Consider the following 25,205-nt stretch of genomic DNA (forward strand, 5'->3'; position numbering starts at 1 on the left):
ATACATTGAAATACAACGAAATACAAAAGTCGTGAAAACAAAGTGTAGTAAAAATAGGTTCTATATTTGGAACATTCACAATATTTGCACCAAAAAAAGATAAATACATTGAAATACAGCGAAATATACTGAAAATTAAATATATTGTTTGTTAATACATAGAAATACACTGAAATATACTGAAACATTTTATCAAACACTTGGTGGGCATGAAGCTCCACAACTCTCATCAATGGTGTTCTCATGGGAAAGAAGCGAGTCGTCTCAGATTGCTACAAAAAGGACGTTATCCGGAGATAAAGACTTTCAATTGGACTAGTTAATAAAGCTTCACCGTTGTTAGAGCTCTTTTTTTCACTCTGTCGTCGACCATGGCTCTTTTTAATAAAGCTTCAGTCCGTCGTCGACTATGGCTGCTGCTGCTACTATTGTAGGATTCTTTTGATTTGTAAGAGAAAATGAGATCTAGGGTAGGTGATGGAACAGAGAGAGAAAGAGGGGTGAGGGAGAAAATAAATTTGGTAGGTGAGAGAAAATCAATTTGAAAGACTAGGAGATGGAACGGAGAGAGAAAGAGGGGTGAGGGACAAAATAAATTTGATAGGTAAAAGAAAAATATTTGGAAAAAAAAAAAATTATGGGTAAGTAGGAGAGAGGTACCTTATTTTTAAGGAAATACACTGCAGTTATAAAAACAAGTTATAAATGATAATTTGATAAATAATTAAGCTACCAAATATAATTAAAAAAATAATTATTACTAATAAATAAGTCTTAGAGGTAGTTATGAGCCGTAAATTTTTTAAATCGAAATGCACCCAAGGCCCAAGCCCAACCATCTTGCTCGTGGTTTACGTAAGACCATAACAATTGTATCAAATTGTTGGATGTAGAAATGACTCAGATATATTGAACGCTGCACGACATCTGTTTGTTGATTGTTCTTGGATAAAATCATTATGGGGGATTGGGGGTGATATTAGCAGCTAGGTTTGTCAAGATATCCATCAAAGGGACATTCTGCAAAGCATAATCCAGATTGAAAGCAAACATTGAAAGACATCCGAAAAAGAGATTATCGCAGCAAACATGTGGGGCCATAATCTACACCCTACCTGGAAAATTAGAAATTGATTTTTTTTTCCTTTTTTCTTTTTAGAGATTAGATTAGGGTGGACGTTCGATTTTTCGGTTCGGTTTTATCAAACTTCGATTTGGCTATTTCGGGTTCGGTTTTTTGAAGGTGGACATCGAACACCGAACCAAACTAGTTCGGTTCGGTTCTTTCGGTTTCGGTTTTTTAAAGTTCGATTCGGTTTTTTCAATTCGATTTTTTTGATATAATATTAGAAGAGATTCCATTGACACTAATTCACATTCTCAAAAGCAATAAAACATAAAAATGATAAATTGAAATCAAAATCAAACAAACAGGATACACAAGAACAGAAAACTATAATCATGACATAGGATTACTAGATGTTATATACATACCGTAAGAATAATTAAGAAAACACATAAAGGACATACATTAATCCTAAAGATACATCCTAGTTACCTTTCTTTGTTAAGGATATTTGATTTTTTTCAATTGAAGTGGAAAATTAGGGATACAAATGCAAAAGAAGACTTATTACAATTGAGTTTTTTTTTGCTTTAAACTTAATGGGCCTGGATTATTTTAATTTTTTTTTGGGTAACGTATTAAATTTCGGTGCGCGTTTGGTTATTCGATTCGGTTTTATCAAACTTCAGTTCGGCTATTTCGGTTTCGATTTTTTTACGGTGGACACCAAACACCGAACCAAACTAGTTCGGTTTGTTGAAGTTTCGGTTCAGTTCGGTTCGATTTAATTTTTCGGTTTTCGATATTTATGCCGAGCTCTAAATTATACCTTACAAAGGAATTTTGTATTGCAGCAAATATAAGTAGCTAGAGATAAGGGAAGGGGTGGAAACACTTGGGGATCTAAGCGAGCGCGCAGTATGTGAAAGTTTTATCCAAATCACTTTGTACTTAAATTAGCATTTTGTGGCCTATATCCGTGGTTATCCTGTGGAAGAATGCCATGGATGTAAGGTGTTCTTTAGGCGTATTAAAATGTTTGTTTTTCTATGATAATATCCGCATTTATTACCAAATAGGAATTTTGTTAACATTGTTGACGACGCTCTTTCACCTTTATCATCCTTCAGTCTGAGGGAATGAGTAATATATGAAGCGTTAATAAGATGTCTAAACAGATTCTGACTTGCTAGCCATCCTCTCAGCCGCTCTCACTTGAGAAAAAGAAAAAAAAAAAAAAAAGGGGGTGTTATGTTTGTGGGGGTGGACGAAGCAAGGGGCCTAAACCCAATCTAAATCGGGTGTCCTCCAAGCTATTTTTCAAGTAGGAAGCGGACCACAACATATGATCTCACAAGTGGAATTTGGGGAGGGTAGAGCATACGCAGACCCTACCGTACCCTTACCTCGAAGAGATAGAGTGGTTGTTCCCGATAGACCCTCGGCTCTATCGGAGGGGATACGGAAATAATAAAAACAGTAGCAACAACAACAACAAAATAATGCACAAGGAAAAGCAGTATCTTTTTTAAGAGAGTTGCTAAATTGCAACACTAATTTGACCCAAATTTGACCACACTTATGTAAAAATCACTATAACCTCTATTGTACAATTTTAAATTAAGATAAACTTTGAGAAGAAAAAATAGAAATGACATTAAGTAAGCATAAATTATTAAATTTGACCTAAATAGTCATATATATTTACTCAATTTGGACTATTGTGGCTAAAATAGTGTGACAAAAAGTGCTTTTTAAAATTACCAAACTGAACTTACAAGTGAGTTACTGTCGTTCTTGAAAACCAAGGAGATATTTTACAAACTTATTTTTACTGTAATAATAAGGTTGTACCTAAAGCTCAGATTCCAAGATCTGTGGTATGGTACAATATTTTTGAATCAGTTCCAGCTATGCCTGTTAACCGGTTCCAACCGGAACCGGACCGGGAACCGGTTAGGAAACCGGCCGGTTCCGGTTTCAAAACTGGAACCGCCTAACCGGTTCCGGTTCCGGTTTACCGGTTTTAAAGTCCAAACCGGAACCGGTCCGGTTTGGATTGCTTAAAATATTTTTATTTTTTATTTTTTGTATTATATATATATATTATAGTATTTATTTGTATATTGTAGCTATATTTTCATATGTTATACAACTTTATAATTAAAGTTTAAATATTTACTGACTAACAGCAAGTCAGCAATACAGAATAGTGCTTTTCATATACATATATATGTATAACTTACATATACTTATATATATGTATAACTTAATATATATATACTATATATACATATCTACTATATATACTATATATACCTAATATATATACTATATATATATATATATATATACTATATAGATATATACTTAATATATATACTATATATATATATATACGTGTATAACTTAATATATATACTATATATACTATATATACTTATATACGTGTATAACTTAATATATATACTATATATACTTATATACGTGTATAACTTAATATATATACTATATATACTATATATACTTATATATATGTACTATATACTATATATACTTATATACTATATATACTATTTTTTCTATATATACTATATATACTTATATATGTTTAAGTATACTATATAACTTAATATACTTATAAGTATATTCTTAGTATATTTTAAGTATATTCATAACTTAATAAAAGTAAAAATATGAACACAAGTAAATAGAAGAAAGCTCAATGAGTCATATATTTTATTCATTCTTGGATAACATTTATTTGCAAGTTGTATTTTTTTTTCTTGCAAATAATACATGAGTTATACAAAAATAGTAGAATAATAAAATCACCAATTTTGAACCATTTAGTTAATTTCCCCCACATCATATTCGTTCATGGAAATATCTTTAAAGTCTTCCATTTGGTCCGGTCCACTAGCTATCTAATCTTCAATTTCTTCCTCTTCGCCTTGCTCCGCTTCTGAGTTTTGGTTGCGTCGCTCCGATCTAATCCAATCTCGAATGCACACTAGTACTTGCAAGCTAAAGCCGGATAATGAATGTCTATGGTCTCCAATTTGCTGTCTTCCTTGGCTAAATGCGCTCTCCGAAGCCACGGTTGATACTTGAACCGTAAGGATATCTCGAGTCATTCTTGAAAGTACCGGATAGCTTGCCTTGTACTTCTTCCACCATGCTAAGACGTCCAACTCATCCAGTTCCTTGATATCCACATTTGGCTGCATCAAATAAAAGTTATATTCATCAAAGTTTGCAGTAGAAAAAGAAGTTGGCTGTGAATGTAAAACTTTTAAACCCGACAAGCCCTTTTTGTTACTCTGAGAAGTAGTAGGGCGTGGAGCAACTGGTGTAGCACGTTCTTCCAAACTAGAATAATGAGTAAAAACTTTTCTAAACTCATCATCAATAGCGAGATCGGCTTCAGCTAAAGATGGTTGAACTCCCTCTTCAATTTCTAAAAATGTATAAATTTGACTAACCAAATTTTTAGTATAAGACACTTTTAAACAAGGATTTAAAAGGGAACCCAATATAAATAAAGTTGGGATGGGAAAAAAATACTTCTTAAATTTGATTATCATTTCAAAAATAGCCACTTGATAATCGGATTTATATTTATACTCTTGTAAAACTCTAGCTATTTCCGCTAAGTAGGCTAAAATTCCGGTTACTGTGGGATAAAATTGTCTAGAAAAAGCAAGAGTTGCATTATAAAAAATTTCTAAGAGTTCAATACATTCTTTAACATCTTCCCAATGCCTAAAAGTTAACCAATCCTCACTATCAGTATTATATTTGTTGTGAACTTGTTGTATGGGAATCCTATACTCATATGCTTGTTGTAGCATAATGTAAGTGTAGTTCCACCTAGTCTCAATTTCTACTTGAATTTTCCTAGGTCTAAGGTTATTTTCCACACAAGCATTTTTAAAATCTCTAATTCTTCCCCTATTAGCATTACAAAAAAGAAACGCAACAACATTTCTAACTTTTTGAAAAAAATCATCAAAATGCACAAGACCATCTTTAACAATTAAATTTAAAATGTGACAACTACATCTTACATGAAAAATATTTCTTAGAGGAGGGTTTATTTCTCTTTTTAAAAGACCAATTGCCCTTGTATTATTAGAAGCATTATCTAAAGCAATACAAAGTGTTTTTCTATAAATGTTAAAAAATCTCATTATAGTAGACATTGAATCGGCTAAAAATTTTTCATCGTGACGACCTTTTCCTTCGTCATATAAAAAAGCTATAATTCTTTTTTGCATAACCCAGTTGTCATCAACCCAATGACATGTAATAGCAAAAAAATCTAAATGGTTAATACTAAGACCCAAATCAGCGGTAAGACAAACATTACAATTTAAAGAATTAAATACATGGCGCAAAAAAACTGTATTTTTTAAACAAATCTATAACATCGGCTCTACAAGTACTTCTAGGAATACCCTCAAATAACGGGTTATAACAACGTTGAATGTAAGTAACAAATCCCAAACCCGAGGGAAAGGAAAATGGTAAACAATCATAAGCTACCATTTTAGCTATTTCTACACGTTCTTTTTTCTTGTCATACTTAAAATTTCTACCGGTTCGTGGGTCTATCGTCATTTGAATCCCCCCCACATTTGAACCCGTTTGTTCTCCCCAAATATCCATATGTTTGGTTCTCACCCGTTCCACCATCCTTACCAGTTCCTTGCTTAAAACTAAATACTTGTCCACATAGGGTACACGTAGCTGTTTGGTTTTCCCTATTCTTAGTCATAAATTTCCAAACTTTAGCTGTTGGCTTACGAGTTCTAGGCGGTTTGTCTTGTGTATGTGATTGTGCAGGACATGTATCTCCTATGAGATTTTCGGGGGGTTGTGTTTCATCATCATCATCATCTAAGTCTTCATTAAAAGTGTCGGTAAAATGTTGTTGCATTGCCTCATGACCTAAAAGTGGATTATTTCCACCAACATCAATACCTAAATTAGGTGTTTCTTCCACAAATGTTTCCTCATTAAGCGCACCCCTAACAGTACGACTACTACTACCGGCACCACGTCTTAATCTCTTTGACATTATTACATGGAATTAATTTAAATCACAATCAAATAAATCACAAGAAAATAAATTACAACAAATTAAATTGCGAAAAATAAATTGCTAGAATTAAATTGCGAAAAATAAAGATAGAGTTGGAACGAAGGTACCAAATTGCCGGATTAATTTCCAACAAAGTGAAGGCAGCTAGAATTGCAAATCCACCAAAGCTACTTCGGATATTGCAAAATCACCAACTCCACCAACAATATTATAATTGCAAAATTAATAATTGAAAGTTGAAACTATAATAAGACTTTGTGGCTAATTATTGCAAAGTAACTATAATTGAGAGATTGAGATTTGAGAGAAAGATGAAGAAGAGTGAATTGATGTGCATCAAAATGAAAATGAAGAAGGGTTTATATAGGGGTGGGGATGGGTTAAAGTGTTAAAAAAAAAATTGGGGGCCAAAAATTAAAAAACTGATCGTTTTGCAACGGCCATTTTTGCAAATGGACCGTTGCCAACGGTCCATTAAGCCCAACGACTCTTTCGTTTTTTTTTTAAAAAAATTTTACCAGTTAAACTGGTCCGGTTCCGGTTTCCAAAATATTGGAACCGGACCGGTAAACCATTACACGGTTAACCGGAACCGGTTAACCGGTTCTACCGGTTCCGGTTCCGATTCCGGTTTAACCGGTCCGGTTACCGGTTAAAACCGATAAGGCCAATCCGGTTGCCACGTTTAGTTCCAACGCGTCAGATAATCACGGCATCTACCGGTTCCGGTTTCGGTTCCGATTTAACCGGTAAAACCGGTAAGGCCAAACCGGTTGCCACGTTTAGTTCCAGCGCGTCAGATAATCACGGCATTACTTGTTGGTGTGGAGGAAAGGAAATAGGACAATGTTTCACTTGTCACAAAGTCATGTGATCTTTTAACACCATTTGGAGGAAAATTCCAAGAGAGAAAAGGGGTTTACAGTTCCAAGAATATATCTACTTGTGCACATACTATTTGGAATCTTGTGCGTAACAAAATCATATTGTTTGGTTACATGCATCATTTAAAGTTATCTTGGGTTTTAGTGTTCTTTTTTCCTTTTTGGGAAACGAACAATTGAAGTAATACACATATGTGGATTGGATACCACAAAATCACACTGTGGTACGTATTTTAGTATTAATTTATATGTAAATAATACTAGTACTTATTTAATATATATAAAATATTTTAAATCTTATTTTATTTTTTAGAACTCTTGGTAACATATTTTTATAGCCATAGAAAATTCAACATATTTAAAATTTAAAGTTCAAAAGATTTTGCTCTTCTATAAATTTTATGCCAATTTAGACGCAGCAACATAAATTATAATGGATGGAATTATGTTTGGATAAGGACGGTCTCCAACTTTATATTTGTTCTCCTTTCTTTTTAATTTTGTTTTATTATACGTATATATCTCTACTAGAACCTATTTCATATATAATTCATACATATGTCAAGTATATGTACAAAGACGGTTCGTTTACAAAACGGTGACTATTTGGTGTTTCTTTCTTCAATATTTTCTTTCTATTTGTGAAACTTTAGAAGTGGGTATCGGTTGCCATTTGAAACGACCGGCCATTTTTAAGCTTTTCCATAAGTGCAACGACATAACGTTGTGGATAAAAAATATGACGTGCAAATAGTGTTAAAACTTATGATCATTAGTTTTCGTTTTTATCAAAAAGTGATGAAATTTGTATTATTTTTTTCCTTGTTAAAAGAGACCATAAATATTGTATATGGTAAAAACCGGATGTGAGTCAAACCGGTGGAACGGGAACCGGAGGAGGAAATGAGAATGCGTCCGATGCTATTCGCCCTTGTCCGAAACAGTATCAGGGCCGAAGCTGAGCAGGGGCACCGACCGATCTTCCTTCTGCATCGTTGAAACGGCCAAGCCCGAGGACTTGGGCTTTCATGGCCGTTGGTTCGCATGACCGTTAGCCCGAGTGGCCGTTTGTCCGTGTGGCCGTTGCAGATGAGTCACGCGCCGGTAACGTCTAGTCACGGTCAACTACCTACCATGCGTGTGTCAGACGGCGTCGTCAGTCTAATCCCACCAAATCCGTGCAGAGCAGTCCTTTTTATTATTATTTTATTAGCTCATATTGGATGAGAACCTTGGGAGTGCCACTATAAATAGGGCATATCCCCTTCCTTTGTGGGGGTTGGCTCCTTTTATTTTCCAAGAAAACATGTAGTAGAAGAATCATATATATACAATCTCTCTCATTATTCGATTCGGCCAAGGCCATCCCTTTTTATTATTATTGCATTCCCTCCATCAAGTATCGTATATTGTTCATAAACGTTCATATCCTTAGCAAACTATCATCATTAGCCGTTTTACTAAGGAGCCCTCAAATATTTATTTTCTTTATCTAACATACATCAAGAACAAAGCACATATCCTATACCCACTTATAAATTTAATTGATTATCCGAATCCGGGATAAACAGTTTGGCGCCCACCGTGGGGCTAGGGTAATAGTGGTCTTTGGCCTTGATTTCTACCATATTCATCAAAACCAAAAGCGTCTCTACCCATCTCTGTGGAAACGGTCCAAATGGCTGACGTCGAACAATCCGGTCATGTCAATAATACCGAGATCGTGGCGGAAAATGAAGGGAGCGGACTGCGGGCATTGCCGAACCCCGCTGATCCGAACCCCGTTGATTTAAGGGAAGGACTCAACCGGCAAAATACCGTAGATCAAGAGAACGCCGCCTTACCGGCCACCGATCCTCTAAACACTCACCATTCCGTTACGTTATCCTGGGATCGGGGCCGGAGAGAACCGGACGCACCAAACGACGGCATTAACTTACGTTTAATTTTTGAAATGTTGCAGGAGCAGAGGGCGGCAATCGCCGAGCAAGGATTAGGAATTGCCCAACTGCAGAACGGAAAGGGTGAAGCAGGGCCGGTAAAGGCAAAGGGTACAGTCGAAACCGGAAGAAACGAAGCACGAATGGTTGAGAGCGACGGCTCCTCAACTGAGGTCCTAAAGATGCTCGAAACCTTGGCGAAACGGGTGGATTCGACCGAAAAGAGGGTCGAGACATACAATTCTCGGGTGGACCAGATACCGGGGGCTCCACCTTTACTGAAGGGGCCGAATTCGAAAAGGTACATCCAAAGGCCTTTCCCACCGAGTGCGGCCCCGAAACTGATCCCGAGGAGGTTCAAAATGCCCGACATACAGAAGTATGACGGCACCACGGACCCGCACGAGCACGTGACCTCATATACTTGTGCCATAAAAGGCAATAATATGGAAGAAGATGAGATCGAGTCGGTATTGCTGAAGAAATTTGGGGAAACTCTGTCGAAGGGAGCGTTGACGTGGTATGACCATCTACCCGAGCACTCAATCACTTCTTTCGCAATGCTCGCCGATGCATTCGTAAAGGCACATACCGGTGCAATAAAGGTGCAGGCCCGTAAGGCCGATATCTTCCGGATAACTCAAAGGGACGATGAGCTACTGCGGGAGTTCGTTACCCGGTTCTAGAGGGAACGGATGGAACTCCCCTCGGTGCCAGAAGAATGGGCCGCACAAGCTTTCACAAAAGGGCTCAACATGCTAAGTTCAGTTGTCTCGGCCAAGTTGAAAGAAAATTTGCTGGAATACGAGGCCGTGACATGGGTCGATGTCCACAATCGGTATGAATCAAAGATTCGGGTAGAGGATGATCAGTTCGAGTCTCTCCGGTAAAGTTAAAAGTGGATAGAGGGTTCGAGAAGTCGAGGAAAGGTTATGAAGTGAAGTCGGAATCGTCGAAAGAAAGGTTCCGGCCATACTCTCACTCGGAGAGACCAAATTTCAGGTCGGAAAGGCCAAGGGAAAGCCCAAACTACCTCTCCGGTCGAGGTAGCAAGCGGGTCGAGCGCCCGTCAAACAGCCGGGGACTCTCTTTCAGAAGCGACGCCGGAAGTTCCGTCAACAATAAGGGTCCACCGAAGATTTCGGAGTACAACTTCAACGTCAATACCTCGGGCCTTGTATCGGCCATCGGCCGCGTCCCGGATGTGCGATGGCCGAAACCACTAAGGTCAGACCCGGGGCAGCGGGATCCGAGCGTGGTGTGTGAATATCACGGTACTCATGGTCACAAAACAGAGAATTGCCGCCAGTTGAGAGAAGAGGTAGCCCGGTTGTTAAAGAACGTCCACCTCCGAGATCTATTGAGCGAGCGTGCCAAAAATCACTACAAAGAAAGGGAAGCTCATCGAAGGGTCGAACCGGTTGAACACCAGCATACAATCAATATAATAGTTGGGGGTATTGACGTCCCACCAGGACCGGTAATGAAACGGACCAAGGTCTCAATTGTTCGTGAAAAACGCATCCGAGACCATTCGACCAGGGGCTCTATTTTCTTCGATGACGAAGACGCGGAAGGCATTGTTCAGCCACACAACGATGCACTGGTAATTTCTGTACTTGTCTTTAAAACTAAGGTTAAGCGTATTTTGGTTGACCCAGGTAGCTCGGCCAACATCATCCGATGGAGATTGGTCGAACAACTAGGGTTGCTCGATAGGATTATACCGGTGGCCCGGGTACTCAGCGGGTTCAATATGGCTAGTGAAACCACGAAGGGAGAGATCTCGTTGCCCGTGAATGTGGATGGCACCATTCAGCAAACAATGTTCTATGTGATCGAATGGGACATGAAATATAACGCGTTATTGGGCAGACCTTGGATACATAGCATGAAGGCAGTTCCTTCAACACTGCATCAGTTGCTGAAATTCCCCATTCCGGAGGGGCTGAAAACCATCCGGGGCGAGCAGCCCGCAGCAAAGGAAATGTTTGCAGTAGATGAGGTAGCTCCCCGGCCCGAGAAGCCAGCTCAGGAAGAGAAGGGTACAGCCGGAGGGGAGGTCCCCCAATAGCAACTAAAGTATACTGGACCGGATCCAGTGCATGAGGAGGACGACTTCGGGATGCCCAGATCCTTCGTCATGCCGGATGACTTGGACGCGACCAAGTCAACCGTGGAGGAGCTGGAGCAGATCATCTTGTTCGAGTTCTTACCGGACAGAAAGGTATACCTGGGCACGGGGCTCACCCTGGAGCTCAGGCGTAAATTAATTGAGTTTCTTCGAGCTAACGCCGATTGCTTTGCATGGTCGCATATAGATATGACAGGTATATCACCGGAAATAGCATCACACAAACTCAGCTTGGATGGGAAATTTCCCCCGGTCAAGCAAAAAAGAAGGCCCATGTCAGAGCCAAAGCATGCCTTCGTGAAAGACGAGGTAACAAAGCTTTTGAATATAGGTTCCATCCGGGAGGTGAAATACCCGGATTGGCTTGCTAACGTGGTGGTGGTGCCCAAAAAAGGTAATAAATTTCGAATGTGTGTCGATTATAAGGATTTAAACAAGGCATGCCCGAAGGATTCATTTCCATTGCCTCACATCGACAGAATGATCGATGCGACGGCCGGGCATGAAATGTTAAGTTTTCTCGATGCTTACTCCGGGTACAACCAAATCCGGATGCACCCGGAGGACCAAGAGAAAACATCCTTCATCACCCTTTATGGGACTTACTGTTATAACGTCATGCCTTTCGGATTAAAAAATGTCGGTGCAACTTACCAACGCCTAGTTAATGGGATGTTCGAAGAACAAATAGGGAAAACAATGGAAGTTTATGTTGACGATATGGTTGTTAAGTCCCTGGAAACAGAGGACCATTTAAAGCATTTGCAGGAAACCTTCGATGTACTCCGCAGATACAACATGAAACTCAACCCGGAGAAGTGTGCCTTCGGCGTTAGGTCTGGTAAATTTCTGGGGTTCATGGTGTCAAACCGGGGAATTGAAATCAACCCGGACAAGATCAAGGCCATCGAGGACATCGAGGTCGTGAACAACATAAAGGGGGTACTGAAGCTCACCGGGCGGATAGCGGCGCTGAGTCGCTTCATTTCGAGGTCCTCGGACAGGAGTCATCGTTTCTTCTCTTTGCTCAGAAAGAAGAACGACTTCGTTTGGACACCGGAGTGCCAAGAAGCCCTAAGGGAGTTGAAGAAGTATTTGTCCAGCCCCCCGTTGCTGCACACACCGAGGACCGATGAGCCACTCTTCCTCTACCTAGCAGTCTCTGAAATGGCGGTAAGCGGCGTTTTGGTTCTAGAAGAATCAGGTACGCAATTCCCTATCTATTATGTAAGTAGAACTTTGGGGGATGCAGAGACCTGTTATCCCCATTTAGAAAAACTGGCATTAGCGTTGGTAAGCGCTTCCAGAAAGCTCAAACCTTATTTTCAATGCCACCCCATATGTGTAGTAACCACTTACCCTTTAAAAAACATCATGCATAAACCTGAGTTATTCGGTAGATTAACAAAATGGGCTGTAGAAATTAGCGGTTACGATATCGAGTTTGCTCGGACGGCCATCAAATCCCAAATCTTGGCCGATTTTGTGGCAGACTTTACCCCGGCCATGGTCCCCGAGGTCGAGAAGGAACTTTTGCTGACCTCGGGAAAGACCACGGGCATTTGGTCTCTACATACGGACGGGGCCTCGAATCTTAGAGGTTCCGGACTAGTGATTGTCCTTAGGACCCCGGCCGGGGAGGTCATCCGATAGTCCGTTAGAACTGCTAGATTGACTAATAATGAAGCCGAGTATGAGGCTATGGTTGCAGGTTTGGAATTGGCTCGAAGCATGGGAGCCGAAACAATCGAGGCAAAGTGCGACTCGCTTTTGGTCGTGAACCAGGTGAACGGCGTATTCGAGGTAAAGGACGAACGGATGCAGCGGTACCTCGAAAAAACCCAAGTGGTACTTCATCAATTTAAAGAATGGACCATGCAGCACATACCGAGGGAGCAGAACAGCGAAGCCGATGCATTAGCAAACTTGGGATCCTCGGTTGAGGGGGAGGAAATCAACCTCGAGGCAACGATGCACTTATCAAACACGGCCATAGAAACCGGGCACGCCGAAATATACACAATGGGCTTGACCTGGGATTGGCGCAACAAGTACATCGACTACTTGCGTGATGGTAAGCTCCCAAATGACCCGAAGGAGTCACGATCACTGCGGACCAAGGCTGCCCGCTTTTGCTTGGTGGACGGTCAACTGTATCGACGCTCTTTCCTCGGTCCTCTATCTAAGTGTTTGGGCCCCGGTGAAACGGAATATGTGATAAGAGAGGTACACGAGGGAACCTGCGGCAACCACTCCGGTGCAGAAGCTTTGGTTCGAAAAATTGTCAGGGCCGGTTATTACTGGAACCGGATGGACGAGGACATAAAAAGTTTTGTCCAAAAATGTGACGGGTGTCAAAAGCATGCTCCGATGATTCACCAGCCCGGGGATTTGCTGCGTTCGGTCATCTCACCTTGGCCTTTCATGAAGTGGGGAATGGACATTGTGGGTCCGTTACCTCGGGCACCAGGTAAGGCCTGTTTCATTTTGTTTATGGCTGACTATTTTTCTAAGTGGGTTGAAGCACAGGCCTTCGAAAAGATAAGAGAGAAGGAAGTCATCGACTTCATATGGGATCACATCATCTGTCGTTTCGGCGTCCCCTCCGAGATAACCTGTGATAATGGCCCCCAGTTCGTGGGTGGCAAGGTCAACAGTTTCCTCGAGGGGTTGAAGATCAAGAAAATCGTGTCAACCCCGTATCACCCGTGTGAAAACGGACAGGTAGAATCAACGAACAAAACAATAATCCAAAATATGAGGAAGAGACTTGAAGCATCGAAGCATCATTGGAGGGAGATACTCCCGGAGGTGTTGTGGGCTTACAGAACCACGTCCAAGTCGAGCACGGGGGAAACCCCGTTCTCATTGGTTTACGGAGCCGAAGCCCTCATCCCCGTGGAGGTTGGTGAACCGACCCTCCGTTTCAGGTATACCACCGAAGAGTCAAATGGAGAGGCCATGGCCGTGAAGCTCGACCTCACAGATGAATTGCGCGAAAGAGCGTCGGTCCGCAGAGCGGCCCAAAAACAGAGGATGGAAAGATATTACAACCGAAGAGCCAACTTTCGGCATTTCCAAGTTGGGGATTTAGTACTTCGAAAAGTTACCTTGCACACCAAGAACCCCAACGAGGGAAAGTTGGGTCCGAACTGGGAAGGCCCGTACAAGATAACCGGTATAACGGGCAAAGGGTCGTATCAATTGGAGTCCATGGACGGGCAGCGTCTGCGTAATAACTGGAACGTGGCCCAGCTAAAGAGATACTACTGCTAAGGTATGGTCCCCCCGTATTCTCTCGTTAACCTTTCACTTTTTTGTAGGAAGGCAAGGGTGGGACAAAATTAGAACCCACATCTGAAAACACGTGTTGCACTCTTTTCCTTAGTACGGTTTTGTCCCAAAATGGGTTTTCCGACAAGGTTTTTAACGAGGCAACGAGTACAACGTGTTACTTGACGAACATGAAGGGCAAGCACCCGGACTCCCGGTGTCGCATCCTCCGATTGGGGACATAATAGCACTCACCCGACCTCGGAGATCGGATGAGTGCTAGGGGAGTACTATGCCACACCAAAGATGACACCGATTAAAACAAACGGAGAAGCTCAACATTTGCTACGGCAAAACTAAGGCCCGACCACCGGCCATAGCCTCCGATGTAAGGACCAAACGATCATAACGAATCGTGTCTCATTCAACATTTGCTACGGCAAAACTAAGGCCCGGCCACCGGCCATAGCCTCCGATATAAGGACCAAACGATCATAGTGAATCGTGTCCCATTTTACATTTGCTACGGCTAAGCAAGAAAGAGTTAAAATTCTCATGTGTACAAACATTTTGCGAACACAAGTTATCAAAAGTTGGGAAAACTGCTCTCTGTTAAATATACTTTGCCCAGTCGGTAACCGTCGTATCTCGACGCTGCCTCATTCGCATACCCTACGCCGGGTACCTTGGTCGAAATTCGACAAAGGCAACGAGATCACTATGATCCAAGCCAAAATTTGATAAAGCCACCGACCCTAAAATTTTGGATAAAACCGGTGGGCACAATGAATTAACGACTATGAGTCGACCGGTCCTAGAACGGATCAACAACTATAGCAAAAACAGTAAACAAACATTCAAACGAAGAAGCAAGAAAGATGCACTTCTCATTTATACAACGGATGTCTCTTACATCAAAAGAAAAACAAAGTCCTACAAAGGCAAAAAGCAAAAACAAAAAGCAAGGCACAAGCCCCATACTATCCGGCATGACTAGAGGTGGTCGAATGCTCGGACTCAGTTCCCTCAGAGTCGTCTGACTCGGACCCGAGGGCTTGGTTGGCTTCTTCCTCCATCCTCTTGGCCTCGAGTATCAGGGCCGGAAGATCCGAGAGACCATGCTCGGCTTGCTCAAGGGTGATCCGCCGAGACTTCCACTTCTCATACTCGGCAACAGTAGCAGTATGAGCCTCGGCCGCCTCAACACTTCTCCATGTTTCTTCCAAGTCGGTCTCAGCCTTGTCCAGTTTTGCTTCTAGATCAGTTCGGTCCCCTTCAAGGACACTTATCTTACCAGTGGCTGCATCCAACTCGGCCTTAAGGGCATCGTTGGCGATAGCCGCCTCCTCGAGCTCGGTTCTTAGGCCTTGGCACATCCGAGATCGCTCCTCGGCTTTCTCTTCGAACACCCTCCTGCGCTCGTCGGACAAAGCGGCCTCGGACTCGAGCCGCCGGTTCCTCTCGGTCAGGGTTGTTGCATCAGCATTCACCGAGTCCAGCTCCCCCCGGAGTCGGGAAACCGTGGTCTCCAACTCATCTAACCTCGAAGAAAACTGGGCTTTATCCCGGCTAAGGCCGATCTTTTCAGCCTCGAGACTCCGGTTATAGTCGGTCATAGCGGCCAGCTCACTCTTCAAACGACGGTTTTCGTCCTTAGCCGCATCGAACTCGGGACGAAGGTTGGCCAGCACGGCCTCCCGATTCAACTCTTCCTCCTTCTCCTGAAGGAGATGCCGCTATTTCTCCGTTTCTCGGCCTTGGGCGTCTAAGTGGCCTCAAAGATCATCTATCTCATGTTGGGCACGGATGAAAGGTTCATTAACCAGCACCACACTCTACAGGTAAAACAAATCAGAAGGCTTAGGCGAAGTAAGGATAAAATCCACAAATAAATTGAACAAAGATGACAGAAGGGCTTACCCGGTTGCTTGCATGCATACCCTCGTTGATGAGGCACTGCCAAGTGAGCCCGGTCATTTTGCGCTTGTCCGAGTCAGAGATAAAGGGCCACAAATAGCTCGCTACGCCCACCGGGCGCGACAGAAAGCTGCAGTCCTCGGGTACGGTGACTACGACCGATCTGGTTCTCCTTGGCTCCACGCTCGGGGCCGGGAAGATATTTACCAAGCTGTCCCTGGCCCTGAATCGGAGATCCGATTAGCCGGCCTTGTGGCCCGAGGAATAGGCAGATGACCAAAGCCCGCTGCTTCTCCGGTAGCGGCGGCGGGGGGGGGGGGGGTGCTCGAGAACATATCATCAAAGCCATCCACCCGCAGAGCCGGGGTAGATGAACTTGGAGCAGCCTCAATATTTTCGGCAAAGGCCGAGGGCTCTACAATTGTAGCAGGCTCGTGCTCGGGAGACGGACGAGCGCCCGTGGGGGCTTCGCTCTCCGATACCGGGGCGACCCCCTTATCGGCTTCAACAACAACCGCTTCCCCGGGCCTCTTTCTTTGTAGGGGAGCGTCTTCCGAAGAAGTTTCACCTGAAATGTCGACAAAGTCAATCGACTGAAGAGGAGCTGGTGAAAGTATTTCTTCCGCACCTGAACGTGGAGCAGGAATCAAGAGACCTTCGCCGATGGAAGGAAGGGGCGGAACGGAGACCGCCTCCTCCGGTATTGAAGCCACGGTGGAAACGGAGTCGACTCTCCGAACAATGATGTCGGGCTCTGTCTCTTCCCTCGAAGGGCGAGCAACACTCCTTGCCTTCTTCCTTTTCGGCGTCTGCATCTTTTCGGAGGGCCGCTTTCTTTTTGCAGCTTCGGAGAGGACACGGGAAGAACCCGCTGTGTCGAATTCGGGCGCCGGTGCTGGAGGGGCGGTCCCCGACTCCGATATGGTTGCTACCGAGCCCTTAGGCAAACCTAAAAAGACAAGATGTTAGCAAAGATCAAAGGATGAAACGAATAAAGGGGAATGCAACAGAATAAAAATAGAGGGTTACCGTGATTTTGGGAAATCCATCGGCCACGAGACATGTGAGCCCATGTCCGGTCGTCGTAGGGATGCTGGGCGAGGAGCACGGTGACCCAATCGTTCAGATTCCGGATGACCGGAGGAACGTACCCATTGGCTGGCAAAAGTAAGAAAGAAACGGTGAGAAAGCAGAATCAAAATTTGACGAGGCAATACTAACGCAATTGTTCGAGACTTCGGGCTTACGCTTGTTATTCCACTTCTCCGGGAAAGGCATGTGCTCGGCTGGAATTATGTCCTCGGTATTCACCCGGACGTATCGCTCCAACCATCCCCGATCTCGATCTTCATCCATTTTCGAGAAGAATTGATTCCGGCTCCGCTTGGCCAGTTTCATTACACCACCCCGGAACAGCCTCGAGGAGCAAAGGCGTATCAGATGGGCCAGTGTGAACTCCTCCTCGGCGTTGTTGGCCAACATCCGGAGACACGCTACGACCCTCCAAACATTTGGGCCCATTTGAGCCAATGTAACGCCGTAAACCCAGCACATGTCGAGAATGACCGGGTCCACCGGGGGGTCGAGTTTGAGAGTGAAGGGGTATGTATAAACATACAAAAACCCTTCACGATGGTCGGTAACGGATTCATCTGGCCCGGGGGTGAAAACCCGAACCGGACGGGTGTCCCACCCGCAGTCGACCCGGACTATGTCGAGCCTCTCCTCAGTGATAGATGAGGGATACCGCCTCACGTCAAATCCCTTGTCTGAAACGGAGGAAGGCTTCTTGACCTCAAGGTCCTTGTTAAAGTTGAATTTAGCCGGTATGATATCCGAGGCTGTGGGCTCGAATTTAACTGGAGTCGCAGGCTCGGCCCCTGGGGACGATACCGGCGGAACATCATGAGAAGTGGATTCAGACATCGAGCTAACGAGAAAGAGGGAAGGCCCAAGAGAGGGATTTAAGAAAGATGAAGAGACTGGTAATAACTAAAAGAAAGGGGAGCATAATTGGTTCTTTTGCACGCTGTATGAATCAATGAAGCAGCAGCAGATCAAGTGGGAAGTTAATTGTGTGTGGTGGAGGTGAAAAGGAGCAGAAAATGGAGTGGAGTTGAAGAAGAGCAAAATGCGTGAAAATGGAAAAATGAGGAGGTGAAGGGCTTTATATAGGCAAAGAAGAGGAGCGGTTACCGAGGACGGCCAATCAAGGGGCGCCACGTGTCCCGTCATTAATTCGAAGTGACTTGAAACGATGCGAAAAAGGCGGTTGACAGAGACGAGCCATTCGGGGCAGGACACGTGGCCGATAAAAGGGGATGCATTGCGCAACCGTTCCCGCCAAAATAAGAAGACAATGACGAGCTGCCGGAACCACCGATTTTCGGGAATTATCCACTTCCCGTTACTCCGATGGATCGCAGATCCGGGAAGTGTGGGGCTATCTGTATACGGTAAAAACCGGATGTGAGTCAAACCGGTGGAACGGGAACCGGAGGAGGAAATGAGAATGCGTCCGATGCTATTCGCCCTTGTCCGAAACAGTACCAGGGCCGAAGCTGAGCAGGGGCACCGACCGATCTTCCTTTTGCATCGTTGAAACGGCCAAGCCCGAGGACTTGGGCTTTCATGGCCGTTGGTTCGCATGACCGTTAGCCCGAGTGGCCGTTTGTCCGTGTGGCCGTTGCAGATGAGTCACGCGCCGGTAACGTCTAGTCACGGTCAACTACCTACCATGCGTGTGTCAGACGGCGCCGTCAGTCTAATCCCACCAAATCCGTGCAGAACAGTCCTTTTTATTATTATTTTATTAGCTCATATTGGATGAGAACCTTGGGAGTGCCACTATAAATAGGGCATATCCCCTTCCTTTGTGGGGGTTGACTCCTTTTATTTTCCAAGAACACATGTAGTAGAAGAATCATATATATACAATCTCTCTCATTATTCGATTCGGCCAAGGCCACCCCTTTTTATTATTATTGCATTCCCTCCATCAAATATCGTATATTGTTCATAAACGTTCATATCCTTAGCAAACTATCATCATTAGCCGTTTTACTAAGGAGCCCTCAAATATTTATTTTCTTTATCTAACATACATCAAGAACAAAGCACATATCCTATACCCACTTATAAATTTAATTGATTATCCGAATCCGGGGTAAACAAATATATCTGAAATACAAAAATGAAATTATTGGGAAAGACTTTCATTTCTTAAAGAACTTTCACAGGGAAATAGTAATTATGTCTAGGCTATTACAAGTACACTTAATTTTTTGAGGATTACTCCTTCCAATTAGGAAAAAATAAGCATAAGGTTTAGCTACATTTTTTTGATTAAATAATCCCATAATAATCATGCGTTTGCATCACCATTTTGGGTGTTAGGTACTTCCTTCTCTTGGGGTTTCCCTAATTCCATATCTGCCTTTCCATTTTCCTCACCTTTCTTGCCTTTTCCTTTGTTGCCTCTATAAATTGCATACAATATCAGTTGTGCTGTTCCCAGCAAACCTCCTACTCCATTTGGTACCTGCAAAAATTGGAGAATTGTGAGATTTATTCCGGTAAATACTTATCCGATCTCATTATTTACGACATATCAAACAATTTAACCTTATGAATTTTATAAGCTTAAGGTAGGAATACTGTCACTTGATCACGATTAACTGATAAAACTTTATATACCCGACATAGCTAGTATTGGATGTACACACCGAGTACGAGTAAAAAAAATAAAAAAATTTACCACTTATTACCATGCCATTAATTATTTTTTTGTGAATAAATGTAAGATTATAATGCTTACTGCAATGAATGGGTCCTTTCCAAGCAATCCATAGACAAACCATGAGGTACCACATAGAAAGACAAACAAGGACAAGAGGAAGGGCATGTACTCCACGCTTTTAGTCTTGATCACTAGCCTCTGCCAAAAAAGGAAATAGATCAATAACAACAAATTCCATGAAATATACTTGACAAGTTATTTAACTAACCAAAAAAGATAAGAGCCGTCAACAAAAGTAGCTTGGAATGATTTAGGACAATGACTAGTCTATTCTTTCAAATAGCACAGCTGTTCAAGATATGTATTGTTTTCCATTAATTTTTTTATAATTTTTTCCGTAGGCATTTGATATGCAAAACCTACTAGAAAGATATGTGCTCCGTATCAAGAGGTTTTTGTGAACTCAAGTTCTGAAATTTAGGATAAAATTCACAAAATAGCCACTTTTATTTTGAATCCATATAATTAATAATTAATCACTGTCATAGAGTTTCAAATTTCACCGGTGAAACACATTTTTCATGGAATTTTCACTTGTAAAATTTAAAACTCCATAACAATGACTATTTTTCAAAGATTGAGTCGAAAAGTTGCGAAAGACATTATTACTATCGGAACTTATTAGTTCAACTAATATGATTTGTGCGGATTAAGCCCACTAACGGGGTGACACACTCCGAAAGGTTCTCCATATTCTCGAACTCAAACCAAAACATTTAATCTAAGGATAAAGGGATCTCAACAATCTCACTAAATGTCACGAGGAGTAAGATAAAGATACATACCATAATTGCCAAAGGAGAACCATACATAATGATGGAGAAAATTGCAGCAGCAGAGCCACAAAAGGCCTTCCTTTTATTGCCATGGAGGGCTAACATTGAGACTAATGCCACAGTTGAGAATATGGAAAGGACAACAAATAGAAGTCCAGAGATTTTTGCCTTTTCCTTCTTGGGTGCAAATATGAGGAATACCAACACATAAAATGCCTCAAGTCCTGCACCTGTGCCATTGATAATTGATACCAATATATTGTTTGGTGACACAAATGGCAGACCATACCTGTTATAATTATATAATCCATCAAAGATTTAATTAATCACAAATTTTACACAACCATCATATAATTAGAAATTTCAGGAGCATAATGTTGGTATGAATCACAATTCTGAGTAAAATCGGTACGGATATAATTTCTTTTGTGGAAACACTTTCCTTCGCACCAAACACACCCTTAAGGTGAAACGCATTTTTCTTTATCTTTTTAACCGATGTGTCTTAATTTTTTTTTATGTAATGAACTTTCTAGGGTATCCAAACTATAGTACTTTACAAATTTAATACCCGCACCCTATCTAGAATTCTGCTTTTGACTATTCAACAGGGGAAATTTGTTTCAATAAAAGGAACTTACAAGTACGAGGAAGAGGGAGCAAATTAAAAGATGGGACTAGAATAGAAGGTCAAAGTAAGTCAAATTTCCTAAAAGAAAAGTACTACTACTAGAAGAAAACTAGTACTGAAACAAAATTAAAGCACATATATATAGTATGTGTTAGCTTAATTTAAGAAATTTACCAAGTAGAGAGCAAGCAGTTGAGCAGAGTCATTACATATGGTATGCCTGAGAATTGCTCTGTTGACCTATTCATAATAACCCTCTTGAATGTAATCCTATACCGACAAGAAGAAAAAAAATGTTAATGAAATGTTTTTTGTCGATTGTGTTCGGACAATTTGTATGCACCTTGACTGTTTTGCGTGTACTTGGTACTTACTACCAACACAATATCAAGTAATTCAACACACCAACATTTTTCAGGTAGCACATTTCTTTTAAAAAACTTGAAAGAAAAAATTCAAGAAGGCTTACATGGGAGCCAAGAAAAGAAACAAGCCAGTAATATTGCCTATTTCAAGAAAGAATAAGAAGAACAGAAGAAGTCATGAAACAATCCAAGAAAACTAAAGGGAATTAAAAATGGAAGGGCCACAAGTGAATAGAATGAGAAGTAGTACCAAAAATCCCAAACAAAGTGTGGAGAATTTTGATGATTGCCATAGCAGAGGTGTTTAGTTTAATTTCTTCAAGAAAGTAGGAAAAGAAAAGGAAAAAAGGAGATATTGTGCAGAGAAGCAAAACGTTGCTGTATGTAGGAAATATGGAGAGGAGATATATTATGTATATAAATAGCGCCGAAAAACAAAGAGGTTGGCTAAAAGAAACAATCTTTTTTAGCTTTCTAGCTCCATACGTGTTGTATTGGTAGTAGTACTAGTATGAGATGAGGTCCTTATCCTTCTATTTTTTGGTACTCAACTCAGTTTTCTTAAATCCTTTATTCTTTTTGTTTATATTTTACACACACAAATGGGATATACACAAGCATGATTGATGACAAGTAGATTCATGAAATGCTGGAATAATGTCACACCTAAAAATCCAATTCATGACTTAAAACGAATTTTTAAATCTTCCTTTGGAATTGTGCTAATAGAATTTAACAATCAATTTATAAGCATAAAAGAAAAAAAAATACCAATGTACATTCTACCATATGTAATTTTCTGACAAAAGGAATACAATTGATTACTTCTGAGCCAGTGTAGCTCCATCAGGATGGAGGTTTTGGGTTCGAGCACAGGATATAAAATAATCTTTGTTAGGCAGCGTGCTTCACCCCAAATATAGGGGGAATTTCTCGGCACGAAATTGAATTTAATCGGGTCATAACACGGATACCAAACACCAGATAAGAAGCCAAAAAAGAACGTATACAGTAATTTTTTTTTACGAAACATATGTAATCTTTGCTCAGTGAAATTTGGATTAGCTTTTTGGAGGTTCATTAGATGAGTCGAGACATTTTAGAAAACAAATAGAGTAAGCAGATAGGAACTAAAAGTGCAATTTATCCTACATCATTAAAAAAATTATATTTGTGCGACCATTTATTTTCAGGCTTAAACGACTTCATGCCTAACCCAGTTAATCTCAGGCTCCGGAATCAAAATGACCCTAAAAAAAATATTTTGAACCAAAATACCCTAACAAAAAAAAAAAATGTTACCAATCTACTTTTAGCGCAGTAATTTACTGCACTATAGTGTGCGTCTTTTTTTTTTCCGGCCCTTTTGGTTAACCCTTCTTCCATTACACTTTTTAACGTACTTTGACCATAGATTAATCATGCTTCGGGAACCCGAAACTTCAATATTTTATATAGAACCCTACTTATTTTTGTGCGATTAATAAGGTAGGATCAATACATCAAGGATACACAAAAGTTCGAATGCCCGTTTTAGTGGTTGAAAAGTGCTCGAACGCCATTTTCGTTTGAAGGCTCGGTGTCAATAGCTTGAAGTTCTTTATGAATACTGCGTTATACTGGCATAACACAGTATTTTACTGCGCTATACCGCTGCAGTATATTGTCACCTCAACTGTCAAACAGAAAAACGTCATAATTCGAATCAAACTTTAAGTGTAGTTATATAATGTAATGATAAGACAAAAATACATATATAAACTAAGTTGTTATTTAATTTTAAATATTAATATTTCTATATTTCATTTGCAGGAGACACCATAATTTTAATAAATAAATCAAAATAGCAAAATCAAGAAGAAGAATGAGAAAAGAAGAAGAAGAGGGGAACGGAAGGTGCAGCAAAATGGAAAGTAAAATGTGCAAATTTTCCTTTGTGGGACCCACAAAAAGAAAAAAAAGGCAAAATCTCATCTATATTACCTGCAAGTCTCCATTTTGGAAATGTACCGTGCTCACTAATTGAAGAAGCAAGTTGCACAAACCAATCAATTTGATTGGCTGGAGAAGTTGGAAATCATTGCTATAAATAGAAGACGAATTGAGAGCATTTGAGACAGGAGAGGGAGGACCGCAAAATATATTGTTCTTTTCTTCTGCTCTTCTACTATTTCTTCAATTGTTTAATGTTAGGAAATTATTCTAGGTCCTACTTTTAATTAAATAGCGGAATTATTCTTCGTGAATATTTCTTCTATTTTCTTATTAATGGATAAGAATATTTCTATTAACTCCAATATGTAATAACTTTCTTTTGTGTTGGGAGAATGACGAATCTTGATATTTCTATATAATAGTAGATAATATTATTCCTCAATTTCACATGTTTGAGCGGAAGCTTTCTATTTAACTTTTATATGCTTTACAGTTAGATGTTATTTTATTTGCTAACGTTTATCTAATTTATACTACCAATTAATTTGTTACTAATTCTGTAATCGAGAGAGGCGGAAGAAGTAACATAGTTAATTGTCGTATTGATAGATGTTAATATTTATTTAATGACATCTATCTCTTTTATGTTATAATTAATTTTACACTTATTTGTAATCGAGAGAGGCGGATAGTGTATTGATTAGTAATAGCAAGTAAGGTAACCGAAAGGGACTTATTATAAAGAGCATGTTTCAGTTCAAGCATATATTTCTGGTGCTTTAATATGACTATTTTGATAATTAATTTGTATAACCGAGAGGAGTGCGATTAATTCTTCAACTTAAGTAATAATATATAAATGTAATCGTGAGAGGCATTTATACATTTATGAGAAATAGAAATTGAAGATTAAAGAATTTACTTTATAATAGAAATATTAAGTGAAGTCAGGATCCCAACACCTTTTAGTACGTTTGTGATAAATTAAAATATTTCTCCATTGCTTTAATTACATATTTTTAGTTAATTAATTCACCAATCAACTCTCTTTTGATATTCTCAAATAGTAATTAAAATAAGAAACGTCTGTAGAATAGATAAACCAATCTCTTTGGCGCCGTTGCCGGGGATTGGCAAAGTCTACTACAGATAAACTGTTTTACTACTAATTTGAGAACCATTTTTTTTGTTATTTACACTTATTTGTAATCGAGAGAGGCGAATAGTGTATTGATTAGTTATAGCAAGTAAGGTAACCGAAAGGGACTTACTATAAAGAGCATGTTTCAGTTCAAGCATATATTTCTGGTGCTTTAATATTACTATTTTAATAATTAATTTGTATAACCGAGAGGAGTGCGATTAATTCTTAAACTTA

The 25,205-nt window shown here is 40.7% G+C and overlaps 1 protein-coding gene across 2 annotated transcripts; it reads right to left on the bottom strand.

The window, feature by feature from the left end:
* Positions 1–19,520: 19,520 nt before the first annotated feature.
* Positions 19,521–22,320, bottom strand: LOC132627234 (bidirectional sugar transporter SWEET1-like). 2 transcript variants are annotated; one of them, XM_060342454.1, is made up of 6 exons: positions 22,143–22,320; positions 21,997–22,033; positions 21,702–21,797; positions 20,906–21,185; positions 20,139–20,258; positions 19,521–19,862 (listed from the first exon to the last, which is right to left on the bottom strand). In XM_060342454.1, exons 1-6 carry the CDS (start codon positions 22,183–22,185, stop codon positions 19,686–19,688), a joined length of 753 nt encoding a protein of 250 aa, XP_060198437.1. In that variant the 5' UTR covers positions 22,186–22,320; the 3' UTR covers positions 19,521–19,685. The 2 variants fall into 2 exon arrangements, with proteins under 2 accessions (XP_060198437.1, XP_060198438.1); XM_060342455.1 differs by lacking the exon at positions 21,997–22,033 and having other exon boundaries at positions 22,143–22,294.
* Between the last annotated feature and the right edge of the window lie 2,885 nt (positions 22,321–25,205).

The sequence above is a fragment of the Lycium barbarum genome, chromosome 2 (assembly GCF_019175385.1).
Source record: "Lycium barbarum isolate Lr01 chromosome 2, ASM1917538v2, whole genome shotgun sequence".
In the NCBI taxonomy this organism is placed as follows: domain Eukaryota; kingdom Viridiplantae; phylum Streptophyta; class Magnoliopsida; order Solanales; family Solanaceae; genus Lycium; species Lycium barbarum.